Below are 22710 nucleotides of genomic sequence, written 5' to 3' on the forward strand. Positions count from 1 at the left end.
CCCTCACCCCTCTGTTGTCTGTGTCCATTTGGTTAGGCTTATATGCATGCATACAAGTCCTTTGGTTGATCTCTCCCCCTTACCCCCCTCCTCCCCTACCTTCCCTCTGAGGTTTGACGGTCTGATTGATGTGTCTCTGTCTCTGGATCTGATTTTGTTCATCAGTTTATGTTGTTCATTATATTCCATAAATGAGTGAGATCATGTGATATTTATCTTTCTCTGACTGGCTTATTTCGCTTAGCATAATGCTCTCCAGGTCCATCCATGTTGTTGGGAATGGTAAGAGTTCTTTTTTTTACTGCAGCGTAGTATTCCATTGTGTAGATGTACCATGGTTTTTTAATCCACTCATCTATTGATGGGCACTTAGGCTGTTTCCAAATCTTAGCTATGGTGAATTGTGCTGCTATGAGCATAGGGGTGCATATATCCTTTCTGATTGGTGTTTCTGAGTTCTTGGGATATAATCCTAGAAGTGGGATAACTGGGTCAAATGGCAGTTCCATTTTTAGTTTTTTGAGGGAATTTCATACTGTTTTCCACAGTGGCTGCACCAGTCTGCATTCCCACCAGCAGTGCACGAGGGTTCCTTTTTCTTTGCATCCTCACCAGCACTTGTCATTTGTTGATTTGTTGATGATAGCCATTCTGACAAGTGTGAGATGGCACGACATTGTCGTTTTGATTTGCATCTCTTGGATGATTAGTGACTTTGAGCATGCTTTCATATGTCTCTTGGCCTTCCTTCTGTCTTCTTTTGAAAAGTATCTATATAGGTCCGTTGCCCATTTTTTGACTGGGTTATCTTCCTTTTGTTAGGTTGTATGAGTTCCCTGTAAATGTTGGAGATTAAACCCTTATCTGTGATAACATTGTCAAATATGTTCTCCCATGTAGTGGGTTTTCTTGTTGTTTTGTTGATGTTTTCTTTTGCTGTGCAAAAGCTCTTTATTTTTATTTTATTTTCTCTTTAGTTTCCATTGCCCTAGGAGCAGTATCAGTGAAGAAATTGCTTCAGCATATGTCTGAGATTTTGCTACCTGTGGATTCCTCTACTATTTTTATGGTTTCCCGTCTCATGTTTAAGTCTTTTATCCATTTTGAGTTTATTTTTGTGTATGGTGTAAGTTGATGGTCTAGTTCTTTTTTTTTTTTTTTTTTGCATGTATCTGTCCAATTTTCCCAACACAATTTACTAAAAAAGCTGTCTTGACTCCATTGTATGTTCATGCCTCCTTTGTCAAATATTAATTGAGAATAGTGGTTTGGGTCAATTTCTGGGTTCTCTATTCTATTCCATTGATCTATATGTCTGTTCTTGCGCCAGTACCAGGCTGTTTTGACAACAGTGGCTTTGCAATAAAGCTTGATATCTGGTATTGAGATCCTACCTACTTTGTTCTTCTTTCTCAGGATTGCTGTGGCTATTCGGGATCATTTTTTATTCCAGATGAATTTTTGGAGAGTTCTTTCTAGGTCTGTGAAATATGCCGTTGGTATTTTAATGGGGATTGCATTGAATCTGTAGATTGCTTTGGGTAGTATGGACATTTTAATGATGTTGATTCTACCAATCAATGAATACGGTATGTTCTTCCTTCTATCTTCCATATGTCTTCCTCTATCTCTTTTTTCAGTGTCCTGTAGTTTTTTGCGTAAAGGTCTTTTATCTCCTTAGTTAAGTTTATTCCTAGGTATCTTAATTTTTTTGGTGCGATGGTAAACGGGATTGCTTTTTTAGTCTCTCTTTCTGTAAGTTCACTATTGGTGTAAAGAAATGCCATAAATTTCTTGGCATTAATTTTGTATCCTGCTACATTGCTGAATTCATTTATTAAGTCTAATAATTTTTTGATGGAGTCTTTAGGGTTTTCTATGTACAGTCTCATGTCATCTGCGAATAAGGACAGTTTTACTTCTTCTTTTCCAATTTGGATGCCTTTTATTTCTTCTTCTTGTCTAATTGCAATGGATAGTACTTCCATTACTATGTCGAACAGGAGTGGTGAGAGTGGGCATCCCTGTCTTGTTCCTGTTCTTAGGGGAAATGGTTTTAGTTTTTGCCCATTGAGTATGATGTTGGCTGTGGGTTTGTCATATATGGCTTTTATTATGTTGAGGTATGATCCTTCTATTCCCACCTTGCTGAGAGTTTTTATCAAGAAAGGGTGTTGGATTTTGTCAAATGCTTTTTCTGCATCAATTGATATGACTATGTGATTTTTATCTCTCAATTGGTTTATGTGATGTATCACGTTTATTAATTTGCAGATATTGTACCATCCTTGCATCCCCAGTATAAATCCTACTTGGTCATGGTATATGATCTTTCTGATATACTGCTGGATCTGATTTGCTAGAATTTTGTAGAGGATTTTGGCATCTATGTTCATGAGGGATATTGGCCTGTAATTCTCTTTCATTGTGTTGTCTTTATCTGGTTTTGGTATTAGGGTGATGCTGGCTTCATAGAATGAGCTTGAAAGTGTTCCTTCCTCTTGAATTTTTTGGAATAGTCTGAGGAGGAGAGGTTTCAGTTCTTCCTACATGAATAAATTTTAATAAACATTTCTTCTAGATTTGTGACACTAAATGTTATCAAAATTCAACTCTGCACTGATGAGACGATCGCTTCCTATTTCAGTTTCAATCTGCTCACGTCATGAGTAATGTTGATTTGCTGAACTTTGTTGTGCTCACACAGCTGGGCCGTGATTTTCTTTATAGTGCATTGTCCTCTTAATACATTGCCCATACATTTTGATACTACTTAGCTTCAGATTTTGGCCTTGATCTCCACAATGGATTGGCCCATAATTTGAACTCTCCATATCAGATGTTGGTGATAGAGGTCATGCTGGTGCCAGGTAATAAGCCAGAGACTGTAACTCCTCCTCAATCTCTAGAAGGATCTCCAGGAACATGCAATAATTTCCTTACAGAATAGTTCATATAATATTCCAGTGGAGCCACTGGGGTGCCATCTTCACCTATAAGAACTTTTTTTTTATTGTGGTTCCATTTATTGAAAAGGTTGTAGGATTATTTAAGCTGTCAAAATCTTATGTCAATTGTCATATAGTTTTCTAATAATTTGGTCAATTTCTTAAAACTTTTCATGTTTACTCCCACAAAATCATTTGTCATATTCTCCTAAATTAACAATTAAAAATGTATAGTAAAATAATGAACAACATAAACTGATTAACAAAAACAGACCCAGAGACAGGGAAGCATCGATCAGACTGTCAAACCTCAAAGGGAAGGTAGGGGAGGGTGGGGGGAAGGGGGAGAGATCAACCAAAGGACTTGTATGCATGCATATAAGCCTAACCAGTGGTCACGGACAACAGGGGAGTGGGGACATATGTGGGGAGGGGTTTTGGATGGGAATGGGGGGATGAGGACAATTATGTGATACCTTAATCAATAAAGAAATTTAAAAAAATGTATAGTAGATGGTGTTTTGTATCTATACACACCCACAAGCTATTGTACACAGATATAACTGTTATGTAGAGGCACCAAGAAGTCAATTTGAGGTTAAAACTCTTCTAACAAAATGAAAACACAGTTCACAGACATCTCTGTGAACAAAGCAGACAGGGATAAATACACATGAGTCGTTAGGAAATACTAGGACATAAATACTGACAAAACGGTCAAGGGCTATCGCTATAGCTCCTTGTCTTCAACAAGGCGTGCAGTGTGGGAGAAGCTCCTTATTCCTCTCCATGTCTAAATCTATACATCAGACTCTCAGGGGATTCTGACACAGGACACAAAAAGAAACCAAGATGTACTTTAGGAAGAGAATTCCAGACCTCACATGTGCAGGTCCCCAGGACACACCTGCCAATACTCTGCTCCTTCTTTATTTTTTGCACAGACCATGCAAGAAATCATGGATCTAGATTTTACGACAAGTGAGGATCCAGTAACTTCTACATCCACACGCAAGGGAGTGCCCTAAAAAGCTACAATTTGCTAACACACTGTTCAGTCTTGAGATGGATGCAAGTAAGACTGGGGGGGGCAGGAACTTCCCCATATTCTGTTGTAATGAAATTCAAACGTGTCTCTGCCCGTGTTGCTGGGTGCGGGCATCTGGGAGCTACCAGGACATGGGGAGTAGGAAATTCACATTGGTAAGAGACGTCTGGTCTCCCTCAGACTCCACGTGAAAGGCAGAGCCCAAGTCCCGGCTGGTGATGAGCACCCAGAAGGCTCTGGCAGGTGCTGGGACCCATGCCTGAGCAAAACCTGAGCACCACTCAGCTTGTACAGGATCATCTCTCCCTTCTGCTCACACTCTGCCCACCCAGCCCAGTCTGGTCCCACCACTGGGATTGAAGCATCCATCTTATATAAAAACTGCCGTTTGAAATTTTAACCCTGCTATTTTGGCTTCTGTAAATGCTTGCTTGCTTAAATAATGAGGAAAATAAGACTACAACTATTCCAGAGAGGCCATAAACTATGCCCCAAGATAGAGTTGTCAGTGCAGGCACCAGGCCCGGCCTTGCGATATGGTCTCATGGCCCCTTCCCAACACCCAGGCCTTCTTTCTCAGAAGGCCCAGAAGTCTCATTCCAAATTTGGGAGACAAAGGACTGGAAAAAGTATAAATAATGAAAGTTTCCTCCATGTTGGGGGGCCTGGAATTTGAAAGACACATTTTTCTCTGGGCCTGCGAATAACAAAATGTAACTCCCTTTCTCTAAGTATGGCTTGCTTTTTCTCCCGTCTTCTGTAACAGGATGATATGGGAGATGAAGGATAGAAGGCTAAAGAGGTGAGGTCCACGGGAAAAGGACCAGGGTGTGTCCAGCTGTAGTCATTACCTACACACAAGGCCAAGTTAGTGCCACAAAAGAACTGACCTGGGACATCCAGATGGAAGGTGATCCTCTGGCCCCCGGCCTCGCAGATGTACTCCCCGCTGTCCCCCTTCGTGGCCTGCTGCAGCACCAGCCGCCGGGTGCAGCCCGTGGCCTCCACGCGCACTTTTGAGCTCCCACTCAGCTTCTTGCCATCCTTGTACCACGTCACCTCCGTCTGGGCCTGGGCCACCTCGCAGCTCAGCGTGGCACTGGCCCCGGCCGTGGCCTTCACCTCGCTGTGTGCCGACTGCTCCTTGGCAAACACCACCGTGGGCTCTGCGGACAGAGAGGGACACACAGGGTCAAAGATATCTTCTAAATCAGGAGGACAGCACTGGGGACGCAAGGACTAAGCAGGGAGGTGGCAGGACAGGAAAACCCTCAAGGCTCTGTGTGACCTGCAGAAGCCCCAGCACCTTCTCAGCACAAGTAGCTCATTCATCTGCACATTGATCACTGCCCAATGGGCAGTCCCTGCTGGGGACACCGTGAAGGACTCCTCTTGACCACACACCCTCTAGCAGAGGGACTTCAGGCCATGAGATGTGCACACACCCTCCCCAGGTGACCAAGTCTTTCCCGGATGTGCAGGGAGCATTCCCACCCAGCCAGGGACAGGTCCTGGGCTCCACCTCCACCTGCCTTCCGTGTGTCACCTGCTGGCCTCCTAGGGGACTGGGCTGTGCCTCCTGAGCCTGTCTCTTCCATGGTGTGGACGACTCACAAAGTGGTGGGCCTTGGCTATGTTTTCGGTCTTTACTGTTTGCTCTTCTGTGGTGTGTCTGTTCATGGGGATTTTGGGCACCAGAATATTCTCCCCACTCCCACCAAGTCTAATAATGTATATGTTCAAAAATCATATTATCTGAATTTCATTTCAGTTTTTCCCATCTTTATAGGTTTTACTCTATTTCCTGCTGACAAAAGTGGTGACTGTGAGCCCCCTTGGCTGGTACCAGATCTCACAGGCAAAGCCTTCAAGTGTCACTTAGTGTGATTAGCTGGTTTTCCTTCAGTATCATTTATCAGATGAAGGAAGAATCTTTTTCTTTATAATTGGTTAAGAATCTATGGCATGAATAGATATTGATAAACATTTTTTCTAGATTTCTGACATTCAATGTTATCAAACTTCAACTCTGCACTGATGAGGCTATCATTTCATATTTTAGTTTAAATCTGCTCATGTCATGAGTGAGGTTGATTTGCTGACCGTTGTGGTGCTCACACAGCTGGGCCGTGACTTTCCTTATACTGCACCGTCCTCTTAATACATTGCTGATCCATTTTGATACTACCTAGATTCAGATTTGGGCCTTGGCCTCCACAATGGATTGGCCCTTACTTTGAACTCTCCCTATCAATCAGATGTTGCTGATAGAGGTCATGCTGGTGCCAGGTAATAAGCCAGAGACTGCAACTCCTCCTCAATCTCTAGAAGGATCTCCAGGAACATGCAATAATGTCCTTACAGAATAGTTCATATAATTTTCCAGTTGAGCCACTGGGGTGTCATCTTCACCAATAAGAACTTCTTTTTATTGTGGGTCCATTTATTGAAACGGTTGTAGGACTACTTGAGCTGTCAAAATCTTATGCCACTTTTCATATAGTGTTCTAATAATTTGGTCAATTTGTCAAATCTTTTCATATTTACGCCTACAAAATAATTTGTCATATTCTCCTAAAGTAACAATTAAAAATGTATAGTGAATTTTTTTGTATCTATACAAACCAACAAGCTATTGTACACAGACATAACACAAAACTGATATGTAGAGGCACCTAGAAATCAATTTCAGGTTAAAACCTCCTAAAAAATGAAAACACAGTTAGTTCACAGACATCTCTGTGAACAAAGCAGAAAGGGATAAATACCCAAGATTACTGAGGAAATATTATGACATAAATACTGAAAAAATAGTCAAGGGCTATCGCTATAGCTCCTTGTCTTCAACAAGGCGTGCAGTGTGGGAGGAGCTCCTTATTCCTCTCCATGTCTAAATCTGTACATCAGACTCCCAGGGGATTCTGACACTGGACACAAAAAGAAACCAAGATGAACTTTAGGAAGAGAATACAAGACCTCACATTTGCAAGTCCCCTGCACACACCCAGCAGTACTCTGCTCCTTCTTTACATTTGCACAGACCTTGCAAGAAATCATGGATCTAGATTTTGTGACAAGTGAGGATCCAGTAACTTCTACATCCACATGCAAGGAAGTGAGTGCCCTAAAAAACTACAATTTGCGAACACACTGTTCAGTCTTGAGATGGATGCAAGTAAGACTGGGTGGCAGGAACTTCCCCATATTCTGTTGTAAGGAAATTCAAACGTGTCTCTCCCCATGTTGCTGGATATGGGCATCTGGGAGCTACCCGGACTTGGGGAGTAGGAAATTCACATGACACAGGTAAGAGACGTCTGGTCTACCTCAGACTCCATGTGACAGGTGGAGCCCAAGTCTCGGCTGGTGAGGAGCACCCAGAAGGCTCTGGCAGGTGCTGGGAACCATGACTGAGCAAAACCTGAGCACCACTCCGCTTGTACAGGAACACTTCTCACTTCTGCTCACACTCTTCCCACCCAGCCTGGTCTGGCCCCACCACTGGGATGATATGGGAGATGGAGGATAGAAGGCTAAAGAGGTGAGGTCCAGTAGAAAGAGCACCAGGGTGTGTCCGGCTGTAGTCATTACCTACACACAAGGCTAAGTTAATGCCACCAAAGGACTGACCTGGGACATCCAGATGGAAGGTGACCCTCTGGCCCCCGGCCTCGCAGATGTACTCCCCGCTGTCCCCCTTTGCCGCCTGCTGCAGCACCAGCCGCCGGGTGCAGCCCGTGGCCTCCACACGCACTTTCGAGCTCCCACTCAGCTTCTTGCCATCCTTGTACCATGTCACCTGCGTCTGGGCCTGGGCCACCTCGCAGCTCAGCGTGGCACTGGCCCCGGCCATGGCCTTCACCTCGCTGTGTGCCGACTGCTCCTTGGCAAACACCACCGTGGGCTCTGTGGACAGGGAGGGACACACAGGGTCAAAGATATCTTCTAAATCAGGAGGACAGCACTGGGTCAGAAGGACTAAGGAGGGAGGTGGCAGGACAGGAAAATCCTCAAGGCTCTGTGTGACCTGCAGAAGCCCCAGCACCTTCTCAGCACAAGTAGCTCATTCATCTGCACATTGACCACTGACCAGGGGGCGGTCCCTGCTGGGGACTCCATGAAGGACTTCTCCAAACCTCACACCCTCTAGCAGAGGGACTTCAGGCCATGAGGTGTGCACACACCCTCCCCAGGTGACCAAGTCTTTCCCGGATGTGCAGGGAGCATTCCCACCCAGCCAGGGACAGGTCCTGGGCTCCACCTCCCACCTGCCTTCCGTGTGTCACCTGCTGGCCTCCTAGGGGACTGGGCTGTGCCTCCTGAGCCTGTCTCTTCCATGGTGTGGATGACTCACAAAGTGGTGGACGTTGGTTATGTTTTCGGTCTTTACTGTTTGCTCTTCTGTGGTGTGTCTCTTCATGCGGATTTTGGGCACCGTAATGTTTCTCCCCCTCCCACTAAGTCTCAAAATGTATTTTTTGTGTAAATCATATTATCTGAATTTCACTGCAGTTTTCTACACTTCTATATGTTTTACTTTATTTCCTACTTTCCTGCTGACCAAAGTGGTGACTGTGAGCACCCTTGCCTGATTCCTGTTCTCACAGGCAAAGCTTTGAAGTGTCACTTAGTGTGATTAGCTGGTTTTCTTTCAGTATCATTTATCACAAAAAGGATGAACCGTTTTATTTATAACTAGAGTCCCAGTGCACAAAATTTGTGCACAGGTATGGTCGCTAGACCTGGCCGGCGATCTGGGCCTATAGGCCTTCTGGCTGCAGGCCTGGGCCTTCCTTTGTTCTGCGCCACCCCCTAGTGGTCAGCACATGTCACAGTGAGTGATCGAACAACCGGTCTCTCAGGCAAATTCTTGAGGGAACACTTTGCATATTAGCCTTTTATATATATAGATTGGTTAAGAATCTATGGCATGAATAGATATTGATGAACATTTCTTCTAGATTTCTGACATTAAATATTATCAAAACTCAACTCTGCACTGATGAGACGATCACTTCATATTTTAGTTTCAATCTGCTCACGTCATGAGTGATGTTGATTTGCTGACCTTAGTAGTGCTCACACAGCTTGGCTGTGACATTCTTTATACTGCATCATCCTCTTAATACATTGCCCATTCATTTTGATACTACTTATCTTCAGATTTTGGCCTTGGTCTCCACAACGGATTGGCCCATAACTTGAACATTCCCTATCAGATGTCATGCAGGTGCCACGTAGTAAGCCAGAGACTGTATGTTCTTCTCTACCTCTAGAAGGATCTCCATGAACATGTAATAATGTCCTCACAGACTAGTTCATATAATTTTCCAGTGGAGCCACTGCGGTGTCATTATCACCTATAAGAACTTCTATTTATTGTGGTTCCATTTATTGCAACACTTGTAGGACTATTTGAGCTGTCAAAAATCTTTTGCCACATTTCATATAGTTTTCTAATAATTTGGTCAATTTATCAAAAGTTTTCATGTTTACTCCTACAAAATAATTCGTTATATTCTCCTAAATTAACAATTAAAAATGTACAGTGGATTTTTTTTGTATCTATACACAGCCACAAGCTATTGTACACAGATACAACACAAAACTGTTATGTAGAGGCTCCTGGAAGTTGATTTGAGGTTAAAACTCTCCTAACAAAATGAAAACACAGTTAGTTCACAGACATCTCTGTGAACAAAGCAGACAGGGACAAATACACATGCATCGTTAGGAAATACTAGGACATAAATACTGACTCAACAGTCAAGGGCTATCGCTATAGCTCCTTGTCTTCAACAAGGTGTGCAATCTGGGAGAAGCTCCTTATTCCTCTCCATGTCTAAATCTGTACATCAGACTCCCAGGGGATTCTGACACAGGACACAAAAGGAAACTAAGATGCACTTTAGGAAATGAATTCCAGACCTCACATGTGCAGGTCCCCAACACACACCTGCTAATCCTATCCTCCTCCTTTACTTTTTGCACAGAACATGCAAGAAAACATGGATCTAGATTTTGTGACAAGTGAGGATCCAGTAACGTCTACATCCACACGCAAGGGAGTGCCGTATAAAACTACAATTTGCTAACACACTGTTGAGTCTTGAGATGGATCCATGTAAGTTTGGGGGGCAGGAACTTCCCCATATTCTGATGTAATGAAATTCAAAAATGTCTCTGCTCGTGTTTCTGGGTGCAGTCATCTGGGAGCTACCAGGACATGGGGAGTAGGAAATTCACATGACACAGGTAAGAGACGTCTGGTCTACCTCAGACTCCATGTGACAGGTAGAGCCCGAGTCCCGGCTGGTGAGGAGCACCCAGAAGGCTCTGGCAGGTGCTGGGAACCATGACTGAGCAAAACCTGAGCACCACTCCGCTTGTACAGGATCACCTCTCCCTTCTGCTCACACTCTGCCCACCCAGCCTGGTCTGGCCCCACCACTGGGATGATATGGGAGATGGAGGATAGAAGGCTAAAGAGGTGAGGTCCAGTGGAAAGAGCACCAGGGTGTGTGTGGCTGTAGTCATTCCCTACACACAAAGCTAAGTTAGTGCCACCAAAGAACTGACCTGGGACATCCAGATGGAAGGCGACCCTCTGGCCCCCGGCCTCGCAGATGTACTCCCCGCTGTCCCCCTTCGCCGCCTGCTGCAGCACCAGCCGCCGGGTGCAGCCCGTGGCCTCCACGCGCACTTTCGAGCTCCCACTCAGCTTCTTGCCATCCTTGTACCACGTCACCTGCGTCTGGGCCTGGGCCACCTCGCAACTCAGCGTGGCACTGGCCCCGGCCGTGGCCTTCACCTCGCTGTGTGCTGACTGCTCCTTGGCAAACACCACCGTGGGCTCTGTGGACAAGAAGGGACACACAGGGTCAAAGATATCTTCTAAATCACGAGGACAGCACTGGGGACGCAAGGACTAAGCAGGGAGGTGGCAGGACGGGAAAATTTTCAAGGCTCTGTGTGACCTGCAGAAGCCCCAGCACCTTCTCAGCACAAGTAGCTCATTCATCTGCACATTGACCACTGCCCAGGGGACAGTCTCTGCTGGGGACACCGTAAAGGACTTCTCTTGACCACACACCCTCTATTAGAGGGACTTTATGCCATGAGGTGTGCACGCACCCTCCCCAGGTGACCAAGTCTTTCCCGGATGTGCAGGGAGCATTCCCACCCCGCCAGGGACAGGTCCTGGGCTCCACCTCCCACCTGCCTTCCGTGTGTCACCTGCTGGCCTCCTAGGGGACTGAGCTGTGCCTGTCTCTTCCATGGTTTGCATGGAGAAGGCTTAAAAGGGCTAATTCCGCCCTAGTAGGTTTGGCTCAGTGGATAGAGCATCGGCCTGCAGACTGAAAGGTCCCAGGTTTGATTCTGGTTAAGGGCATGTACCTGGGTTGCAGGCACATCCCCATTAGGAGGTGTGCAGGAGGCAACTGATCAATGTTTCTCTCTCATCGATGTTTCTAACTTTCTATCCCTTTCCTTTCCTCTCTGTAAAAAATCAATAAAATAAAAATAGAAAGGGCTAATTCCAATGTAACCCTGATATTTGTGGGCTAGTGATCTGAATCCATGCTAGCAAGCTTAGTGTACATTCTTGATAACCTATAATTAAGTCACTACGTCCTTCCCAGATACTGTTCTTAAAGAACCTATTACTGTGAACAGTGCGCTGCCCCGGAGGGAGGGTTTATTAATGCTGGCGCCAGGCCAGACCATCACATATGGCCTGGAGACACCCAACACCTGGGGGCTTTCTTGCAAGGCCCGTGAAAAGGACCGGAAGCATAATCCATATTTGCAGGACAAAGACCACAGGAAGAGATAAAAAGAAGTCCCATGCATGTTTCTGCACTCAGATTTGGAAAGCTATTTCCTGAGTCCGCCGGTGTATTAAACAGTGTCCCTCCTGTTCTTTAAAGCATTGCTTGGTTTTTCTTTGGTCTTCTGCAACAGGATGACTCACAAAGTGGTGGACCTTGGCTATGTTTCCGGTCTTTACTATTTGCTCTTCTATGGTGTGTCTGTTCATGGGGATTTGAGACACCATATTTCTCCCCATTCCCACCAAGTCCAATAATTTAGCTTTTGTATAAATCATAATATCTGAATTTCACATCAGTTTTTCACACTTTTATATGGTTTTTTTTTTTTTTTACTTCCTGCTTTCCTCCTGACAAAAGTGGTGACTGTGAGGCCCCTTTCCTGGTCCCTGCTCTCACAGGCAAAGCTTTCAACTGTCACTTAGTGTCCTTAGCTGGTTTACCTTCAGTATCATTTATCAGAAAAAGGAAGATCCGTTTTCTTTATAATTGGTTAAGAATCTATGGCATGAGTGGTTATTGATAAACACTTCTTCCAGATATTTGACATTAAATGTTATCAAAACTCAACTCTGCATTTATGAGGCGATTGCTTCATATTTTAGTTTCAATCTTCTCACATCGTGAGTGAGTTGATTCGCGGACCTTTTTAGTGCTCACACAGCTGAGCCGTGACATTCATTATAGTGCATCATCCTCTTAATACATTGCCAATTCATTATGATACTACTTAGCTTCAGATGTTGGGCTTGGTCTTCACAATGGATTGGCCCTTAATTTGAACTGTCTCTATCAGATGTTGGTGATAGATGCCAAGCCGGTGCCACATTATAAGCCAGAGTCTGTAACTCCTTATCAATCTCTAGAAGGATCTCCAGGAACATACAATAATTTGGTTACAGAATAGTTCATATAATATTCCAGTGGAGCCATTGGGGTGTCATATTCACCTTTAAGAAATTTTTTTATGGTGGGCCCATTTATTGAAAAGGTTGTAGGATTACATGAGCTGTCAAAATCTTATTTCAATTGTCATATAGTTTCCTATAATTTGGTCAATTTGTCAAACCTTTTCATATTTACTCCTAGAAAATAATTTGTCATATTCTCCTAAAGTAACAATTTAAAACTTATAGTGGTTTTTTCATATCTATACACAGCCACAAGATTTTGTACACAGATACCACACCAAACTGTTATGTAGAGGCACATAGAAGTGGATTTGAGATTAAAACTCTCCTAAAAAAAATGAAAATACAGTTAGTTCACAGACATCTCTGTGAACAAAGCAGACAGGGAAAAATACACATGAGTCATTAGGAAATACTAGGACATAAATACTGACTCAACAGTCAAGGGCTATCGCTATAGCTCCTTGTCTTCAACAAGGCGTGCAGTGTGGGAGAAGCTCCTTATTCCTCTCCATGTCTAAATCTATACATCAGACTCCCAGGGGATTCTGACACAGGACACAAAAGGAAACCAAGATGTACTTTAGGAAGATATTCCAGAACTCACAGGTGCAGGTCCCCAACACACCTGCCAATACCCTGCTCCTTCTTTACTCAGGGTAAAAACCTTGCAAGATATCATTGATCTAGATTTTGCGACAAGTGAGGATCCAGTAACGTCTACATCCACACGCAAGGGAGTGCCCTAAAAAGCTACAATTGGCTAACACACTGTTCAGTCTTGAAATGGATGCAAGTAAGATTGGGTGGCAAGAACTTGCCCATATTCTGTTCTAATGAAATTCAAACGTGTCTCTGCCCATGTCGCTGGGTACAGACATCTAAGAGCTACCAACACTTAGGGAGTAGGAAATTCACATGACACAGGTAAGAGACGTCTGGTCTACCTCAGACTCCATGTGACAGGTAGAGCCCGAGTCCCGGCTGGTGAGGAGCATCCAGAAGGCTCTGGCACATGCTGGGAATCATGACTGAGCAAAACCTGAGCGCCACTCCGCTTGTACAGGATCACCTCTCCCTTCTGCTCACACTCTGCCCACCCAGCCTGGTCTGGCCCCACCACTGGGATGATATGGGAGATGGAGGATAGAAGGCTAAAGAGGTGAGGTCCAGTAGAAAGAGCACCAGGGTGTGTCCGGCTGTAGTCATTACCTACACACAAGGCTAAGTTAGTGCCACCAAAGAACTGACCTGGGACATCCAGATGGAAGGTGACCCTCTGGCCCCCGGCCTCGCAGATGTACTCCCCGCTGTCCCCCTTCGCCGCCTGCTGCAGCACCAGCCGCTGGGTACAGCCCGTGGCTTCCACGCGCACTTTCGAGCTCCCACTCAGCTTCTTGCCATCCTTGTACCATGTCACCTGCGTCTGGGCCTGGGCCATCTCGCAGCTCAGCGTGGCACTGGCCCCGGCCGTGGCCTTCACCTCGCTGTGTGCTGACTGCTCCTTGGCAAACACCACCGTGGGCTCTGTGGACAGGAATGGACACACAGGGTCAAAGATATCTTCTAAATCAGGAGGACAGCACTCGGGACACAAGGACTGACCAGGGAAATGGCAGGATGGGAAAATTCTCAAGATTCTGTGTGACCTGCAGAAGCCCCAGCACCTTCTCAGCAAAAGTAACTCATTCATCTGCACATTGACCAGTGCTCAGGGGACGGTCTCTGCTGGGGACACCATGAAGGACTTCTCTTGACCACACACCCTCTAGCAGAGGGCCTTCACACCACGAGGGGTGCACACACACTCCCCAGGTGACCAAGTCTTTCCCGGATGTGCAGGGAGCATTCCCACCCCGCCAGGGACAGGTCCTGGGCTCCACCTCCCACCTGCCTTCCGTGTGTCACCTGCTGGCCTCCTAGGGGACTGGGCTGTGCCTCCTGAGCCTGTCTCTTCCATGGTGTGGACGACTCACAAAGTGGTGGGCCTTGGTTATGTTTTCAGTCTTTACTGTTTGCTCTTCTGTGGTGTGTCTGTTCATGGGGATTTGGGGCACCAGAATATTTCTCCCCACTCTCATCAAGTCTCAAAATGTATCTTTTGCGTAAATCATATTATCTGAATTCCACATCCATTTTTCACACTATTATATGTTTTACTTTATTTCCTGCTGACAAAATGGTGACTGTGAGCCCCCTTGCCTGTTCCTGATCTCACAGGCAAAGCTTTCAAGTGTCACTTAGTGTGATTAGCTGGTTGTCCGTCAGTATCATTTATCAGAAGGATGATCCATTTTCTTTATAATTGGTTAAGAATCTATGGCATGAGTCGATATTGATAAACATTTCTTCTAGATTTCTGACATTAAATGTTATCAAAACTCAACTCTGCACTGTTGAGGCGATCACTTCATATTTTAGTTTCAATCTGCTCACGTCATAAGTGAGGTTGACTTGCTGACCTTTGTAGTGCTCACACAGCTGGGTCATGACTTTCTTTATACTGCATCGTCCTCATAATACATTGCCCATTCATTTTGATACTACCTACATTCAGATTTGGACCTTGGTCTCCACAATAAATTGGCCCTTAATTTGAACTCTCCCTATCAGATGTTGATGATAGACGTCATGCTCGTGCCACGTATTAAGCCAGGGACTCTATGTCCTCCTCTAGCTCTAGAAGGATCTCCATGAACATGCAATAATTTCCTTACAGAATAGTTCATATAATTTTCCAGTGGAGCCACTGGTGTGTCATCTTGACCTATAAGAACTTTTAAGGTGGTTCCATTTATTGAAAAGGATTGTAGGACTATTTGAGCTGTCAAAATCTTATGACACTTTCATATAGTTTTCTAATAATTTGGTCAATTTCTCAAAACTTTTCATAAATTACTCCTACAAAATCATTTGTTATATTCTGCTAAAGTAACAATTAAAAATGTATAGTGGAATTTTTTTGTATGTATACACACCCACAAGTTATTGTACACAGATATAACACTGAACTATTATGAAGAGGCACCTGGAAGTCGATTTGAGGTTAAAACTCTCCTAACAAAATGAAAACACAGTTAGTTCACAGACATCTCTGTTAACAAACCAGACAGGGATAAATACACATGAGTCGTTAGGAAATACTAGGACATAAATACTGACTCAACAGTCAGGGGCTATCGCTATAGCTCCTTGTCTTCAACAAGGCGTGCAGTGTGGGAGAAGCTCCTTATTCCTCTCCATGTCTAAATCTATACATCAGACTCCCAGGGGATTCTGACACAGGACACAAAAGGAAACCAAGATGTACTTTAGGAAGAGAATTCCAGACCTCACAGGTGCAGGTCCCTGACACACATCTGCCCATCCTCTGGTCTCTGTTTACTTTTTGCACAGACATTGCAAGAATACTCGGATCTATATTTTGTGAAAAGTGAGGGTCCAGTAGCTTCTGCATCCACATGCAAGAGAGTGCCCTAAAAAGCTACAATTTGCTAACACACTGTTCAATCTTGAGATGGATGCAAGTAAGACTGGGGGACAGGAACTTCCCCATATTCTGTTGTAATGAAATTCAAACGTGTCTCTGCCCATGTTGCTCGGTGCACACATCTAGGAGCTACCAGGACTTGGGGAGTAGGAAATTCACATGGCACAGGTAAGAGACGTCTGGTCTATCTCAGACTCAATGTGACAGGTAGAGCCCGAGTCCCGGCTGGTGATGAGCACCCAGAAGGCTCTGGCAGGTGCTGGGAACCATGACTGAGCAAAACCTGAGCACCACTCCGCTTGTACAGGAACACTTCTCACTTCTGCTCACACTCTTCCCACCCAGCCTGGTCTGGCCCCACCACTGGGATGATATGGGAGATGGAGGATAGAAGGCTAAAGAGGTGAGGTCCAGTGGAAAGAGCACCAGGGTGTGTGTGGCTGTAGTCATTCCCTACACACAAAGCTAAGTTAGTGCCACCAAAGAACTGACCTGGGACATCCAGATGGAAGGCGACCCTCTGGCCCCCGGCCTCGCAGATGTACTCCCCGCTGTCCCCCTTCGCCGCCTGCTGCAGCACCAGCCGCCGGGTGCAGCCTGTGGCCTCTACACGCACTTTCGAGCTCCCACTCAGCTTCTTGCCATCCTTGTACCACGTCACCTCCGTCTGGGCCTGGGCCACCTCGCAACTCAGCGTGGCACTGGCCCCGGCCATGGCCTTCACCTCGCTGTGTGCTGACTGCTCCTTGGCAAACACCACCGTGGGTTCTGTGGACAGGGAGGGACACACAGGGTCAAAGATATCTTCTAAATCAGGAGGACAGCACTCGGGACACAAGGACTGACCAGGGAAATGGCAGGATGGGAAAATTCTCAAGATTCTGTGTGACCTGCAGAAGACCCAGCACCTTCTCAGCACAAGTAGCTCATTCATCTGCACATTGACCACTGCCCAGGGGATGGTCTCTGCTGGGGACACCAGGAAGGACTTCTCTGGAGCACACACCCTCTAGCAGAGGGACTTCAGGCCATGAGGTGTGCACACACCCCTCCCCAGGTGACCAAGTCTTTCCCGGATGTGCAGGGAGCATTCCCACCCCGCCAGGGACAGGTCCTGGGCTCCACCTCCCACCTGCCTTCCGTGTGTCACCTGCTGGCCTCCTAGGGGACTGGGCTGTGCCTCCTGAGCCTGTCTCTTCCATGGTGTGGACGACTCACAAAGTGGTGGGCCTTGGCTATGTTTTCGGTCTTTACTGTTTGCTCTTCTGTGGTGTGTCTGTTATTGGGGATTTGGGGCACCGTAATACTTCTCCCCACTCTCACCAAGTCTCAAAATGTAAATCATATTATCTGAATTTTACATCAGTTTTTCACACTTTTATATGTTTTACTTTATTTCCTGCTGACAAAATGGTGACTCTGAGCCCTCTTGCCTGGTCCCTGATCTCACAGGCAAAGCCTTCAGGTGTCACTTAGTGTGATTACCTGGTTAGCCTTCAGTATCATTTATCAGAAGAAGGATGATCCGTTTTCTTTATAATTGGTTAAGAATCTATGGCATGAGTCGATTTTGATAAACATTTCTTCTAGATTTCTGACATTAAATGTTATCAAAACTCAACTCTGCACTGTTGAGGCGATTGCTTCATATTTTAGTTTCAATCTGCTCACGTCATGATGTCCTGAGTGAGGTTGATTTGCTGACCTTTGTAGTGCTCACACAGCTGGGTCATGACTTTCTTTATACTGCATCGTCCTCATAATACATTGCCCATTCATTTTGATACTACCTAGATTCAGATTTGGGCCTTGGTCTCCACAATAAATTGGCCCTTAATTTGAATTCTCCCTATCAGATGCTGATGATAGACGTCATGCTCGTGCCACGTATTAAGCCAGGGACTCTATGTCCTCCTCTAGCTCTAGAAGGATCTCCATGAACATGCAATAATTTCCTTACAGAATAGTTCATATAATTTTCCAGTGGAGCCACTGGTGTGTCATCTTGACCTATAAGAACTTTTAAGGTGGTTCCATTTATTGAAAAGGATTGTAGGACTATTTGAGCTGTCAAAATCTTATGACACTTTCATATAGTTTTCTAATAATTTGGTCAATTTCTCAAAACTTTTCATAAATTACTCCTACAAAATCATTTGTTATATTCTCCTAAAGTAACAATTAAAAATGTATAGTGGAATTTTTTTGTATGTATACACACCCACAAGTTATTTCATACAGATATAACACTGAACTATTATGAAGAGGCACCTGGAAGTCGATTTGAGGTTAAAACTCTCCTAACAAAATGAAAACACAGTTAGTTCACAGACATCTCTGTGAACAAAGCAGACAGGGATAAATACACATGAGTCATTAGGAAATACTAGGACATAAATACTGACTCAACAGTCAAGGGCTATCGCTATAGCTCCTTGTCTTCAACAAGGCGTGCAGTGTGGGAGAAGCTCCTTATTCCTCTCCATGTCTAAATCTATACATCAGACTCCCAGGGGATTCTGACACAGGACACAAAAAGAAACCAAGATGTACTTTAGGAAGATATTACAGACCTGACAGGTACAGGTCCCCAAAACACCTGCCCATCCTCTGGTCACTGTTTACTTTTTGCACAGACCTTGCAAGAATACTCGGATCGAGATTTTGCGACAAGTGATGGTGCAGTAACTTCTACATCCACACGCAAGGGAGTGCCCTAAAAAGCTACAATTTGTAAACACACAGTTCAGTCTTGAGATGGATGCAAGTAAGACTGGGGGGCAGGAACTTCCCCATATTCTGTTGTAATGAAATTCAAACGTGTCTCTGCCCATGTTGCTGGGTGCGGGCATTTGGGAGCTACCAGGACATGGGGAGTAGGAAATTCACGTAACACAGGTAAGAGACGTCTGGTCTACCTCAGACTCCACGTGACAGGTAGAGCCCGAGTCCCGGCTGGTGATGAGCACCCAGAAGGCTCTGGCAGGTGCTGGGAACCATGACTGAACAAAACCTGAGCGCCACTCCGCTTGTACAGGATCACCTCTCCCTTCTGCTCACACTCTGCCCACCCAGCCTGGTCTGGCCCCACCACTGGGATGATATGGGAGATGGAGGATAGAAGGCTAAAGAGGTGAGGTCCAGTGGAAAGAACACCAGGGTGTGTCCGGCTGTAGTCATTACCTACACACAAAGCTAAGTTAGTGCCACCAAAGAACTGACCTGGGACATCCAGATGGAAGGCGACCCTCTGGCCCCCGGCCTCGCAGATGTACTCCCCGCTGTCCCCCTTCGCCGCCTGCTGCAGCACCAGCCGCCGGGTGCAGCCCGTGGCTTCCACGAGCACTTTCGAGCTCCCACTCAGCTTCTTGCCATCCTTGTACCACGTCACCTGCGTCTGGGCCTGGGCCACCTCGCAGCTCAGCGTGGCACTGGCCCCGGCCGTGGCCTTCACCTCGCTGTGTGCCGACTGCTCCTTGGCAAACACCACCGTGGGCTCTGTGGACAGGGAGGGACACACAGGGTCAAAGATATCTTCTAAATCAGGAGGACAGCACTCGGGACGCAAGGACTAAGCAGGGAGGTGGCAGGACGGGAAAATCCACAAAGCTCTGTGTGACCTGCAGAAGCCCCAGCACCTTCTCAGCACAAGTAGCTCATTCATCTGCACATTGACCACTGCCCAGGGAGCAGTCCCTGCTGGGAACACGTGATAGAATTCTCTGGAGCACACACCCTGTAGCAAAGGGACTTCAGGCCATGAGGTGTACATACACCCTCCTCAGGTGACCAAGTCTTTCCCGGATGTGCAGGGAGCATTCCCACCCACCAGGGACAGGTCCTGGGCTCCACCTCCCACCTGCCTTCCGTGTGTCACCTGCTGGCCTCCTAGGGGACTGGGCTGTGCCTCCTGAGCCTGTCTCTTCCATGGTGTGGACGACTCACCAAGTGGTGGGCCTTGGCTATGTTTTCGGTCTTTACTGTTTGCTCTTCTGTGGTGTGTCTGTTCATGGGGATTTGGGGCACCGTAATATTCTCCCCACTCCCACCAAGTCTAATAATGTATCTTTTGCGTAAATCAAACTGAATTTCACATCAGTTTTTCACACTTTTATACATTTTACTTTATTTCCTGCTGACAAAAGTGGTGACTGTGAGCCCCCTTGCCTGGTCCCTGCTCTCACAGGCAAAGCTTTCAGGTGTCACTTAGTGTGATTAGCTGGTTGTCCTTCAGTATCATTTATCAGAAGAAGGATGATCCGTTTTCTTTATAATTGGTTAAGAATCTATGGCATGAATGGATATTGATAAACATTTCTTCTAGATTTCTGACATTAAATGTTATCAAAACTCAGCTCTGCACTGATGAGGCGATCGCTTCATATTTTAGTTTCAATCTGCTCACGTCATAAGTGAGGTTGATTTTCTGACCTTTGTGGTGCTCACACAGCTGGCCCATGACTTTCATTATACTGCACCGTGCTCTTAATACATTTCCAATCCATTTTGATACTACTTAGCTTCAGATGTTGGCCTGGGTCTCCCCAATAGATTGGCCCTTATTTTGAACTGTTCCTATCAGATGTTGGTGATAGATGTCATGCTGGTGCCATATAATAAGCCAGAGATGGAATGTCCTTCTCTAGCTCTAAAAGGATCTTCATGAACATGCAATAATTTCCTTACAGAATAGTTCATATAATTTTCCAGTGGAGCCACCAGGGTGTCATCTTCACCTATAAGAACTTTTTTATTGTTGGTCCATTTATTAAAAAGGTTGTAGGACTATTTGAACTGTCAAAATCTTGTGTCACTTCTCATGTAGTTTTCTAATAATTTGGTCAATTTGTCAAACCTTTTCATATTTACTCCTACAAAATAATTTGTCATATTCTCCTAAAGTAACAATTAAAAATGTTTGGTGGACTTTTTGTCTGTCTATACACACCCACAGCTATTGTATGCAGATACGACACCAAACTGTTATGTAGAGGCACAATAAAGTCGACTTGAGGTTAAAACTCTCCTAACAAAAGGAAAACACAGTTCACAGACATCTCTGTGAACAAAGCAGACAGGGACAAATACACATGCATCATTAGGAAATACTAGGACATAAATACTGACTCAACAGTCAGGGGCTATCGCTATAGCTCCTTGTCTTCAACAAGGCGTGCAGTGTGGGAGGAGCTCCTTATTCCTCTCCATGTCTAAATCTGTACATCAGACTCCCAGGGGATTCTGACACAGGACACAAAAGGAAACCAAGATGTACTTTAGGAAGAGAATTAAAGACCTGACAGGTACAGGTCGCTGACACACACCTGCCAATCTCTGCTCTTTCTTTATTTTTTGCACAGACCTTGCAAGAATACTCGGATCTAGATTTTGCAACAAGTGAGGATCCAGTAACTTCTACATCCACACGGAAGGAAGTGAGTGCCCTAAAAAGCTACAATTGGCTAACACACTGTTCAGTCTTGAGATGGATGCAAGTAAGACTGGGGGGCAGGAACTTCCCCATATTCTGTTGTAATGAAATTCAAACGTGTCTCTGCCCATGTTGCTGGGTGCGGGCACCTGAGAGCTACAGGGACGTGGGGAGTAGGAAATTCACATAACACAGGTAAGAGACGTCTGGTCTACCTCAGACTCCACGTGACAGGTAGAGCCCGAGTCCCGGCTGGTGAGGAGCACCCAGAAGGCTCTGGCAGGTGCTGGGAACCATGACTGAGCAAAACCTGAGCACCACTCAGCTTGTACCGGATCATCTCTCCCTTCTTCTCACACTCTGCCCACCCACCTGGTCTGGCCCCACCACTGGGATGATATGGGAGATGGAGGATAGAAGGCTAAAGAGGTGAGGTCCAGTGGAAAGAGCACCAGGGTGTGTCCGGCTGTAGTCACTATCTACACACAAGGCTAGTTAGTGCCACCAAAGAACTGACCTGGGACATCCAGATGGAAGGTGACCCTCTGGCCCCCGGCCTCGCAGATGTACTCCCCGCTGTCCCCCTTCGCCGCCTGCTGCAGCACCAGCCGCCGGGTACAGCCCGTGGCCTCCACGCGCACTTTTGAGCTCCCACTCAGCTTCTTGCCATCCTTGTACCATGTCACCTGCGTCTGGGCCTGGGCCACCTCGCAGCTCAGCGTGGCACTGGCCCCGGCCGTGGCCTTCACCTCGCTGTGTGCCGACTGCTCCTTGGCAAACACCACCGTGGGCTCTGGAGACAATGAGAGACACACAGGGTCAGAGACACAAAACTTGTAGAAGTCTATCTCACCTTCACCATAGCTTCAGAGATGAGTCAAATTTCTCCTTGCAGCTATTTGCCTGTTTGGGTATTAGTCCCTGGTGGGGTCAGCATTGTGTTTACAAACATATGTCTCCTGTAATGGAATTTCAAGTGTGCATTGCAGAGCATCCTGAAAGAGAAATTTCTAAGACTGAGGAAGTCAGTCAAGGCTATTCTGCCACCTG

At 45.8% G+C, this 22710-nt stretch overlaps 1 protein-coding gene across 1 annotated transcript in view; it reads right to left on the minus strand.

Moving 5' to 3' along the window:
- The window catches only part of OBSCN (obscurin, cytoskeletal calmodulin and titin-interacting RhoGEF), a 150358-nt gene that overhangs the window by 75181 nt on the left and 52467 nt on the right, over positions 1-22710 (minus strand). Inside the window, 5 exon segments of the mRNA XM_054718309.1 lie at positions 4887-5162; positions 7627-7902; positions 10576-10851; positions 16722-16997; positions 22178-22453. Coding sequence (XP_054574284.1) covers positions 4887-5162; positions 7627-7902; positions 10576-10851; positions 16722-16997; positions 22178-22453 — 1380 coding nt within the window.

The sequence above is a fragment of the Eptesicus fuscus genome, chromosome 6 (genome assembly GCF_027574615.1).
Source record: "Eptesicus fuscus isolate TK198812 chromosome 6, DD_ASM_mEF_20220401, whole genome shotgun sequence".
Lineage (NCBI taxonomy): Eukaryota > Metazoa > Chordata > Mammalia > Chiroptera > Vespertilionidae > Eptesicus > Eptesicus fuscus.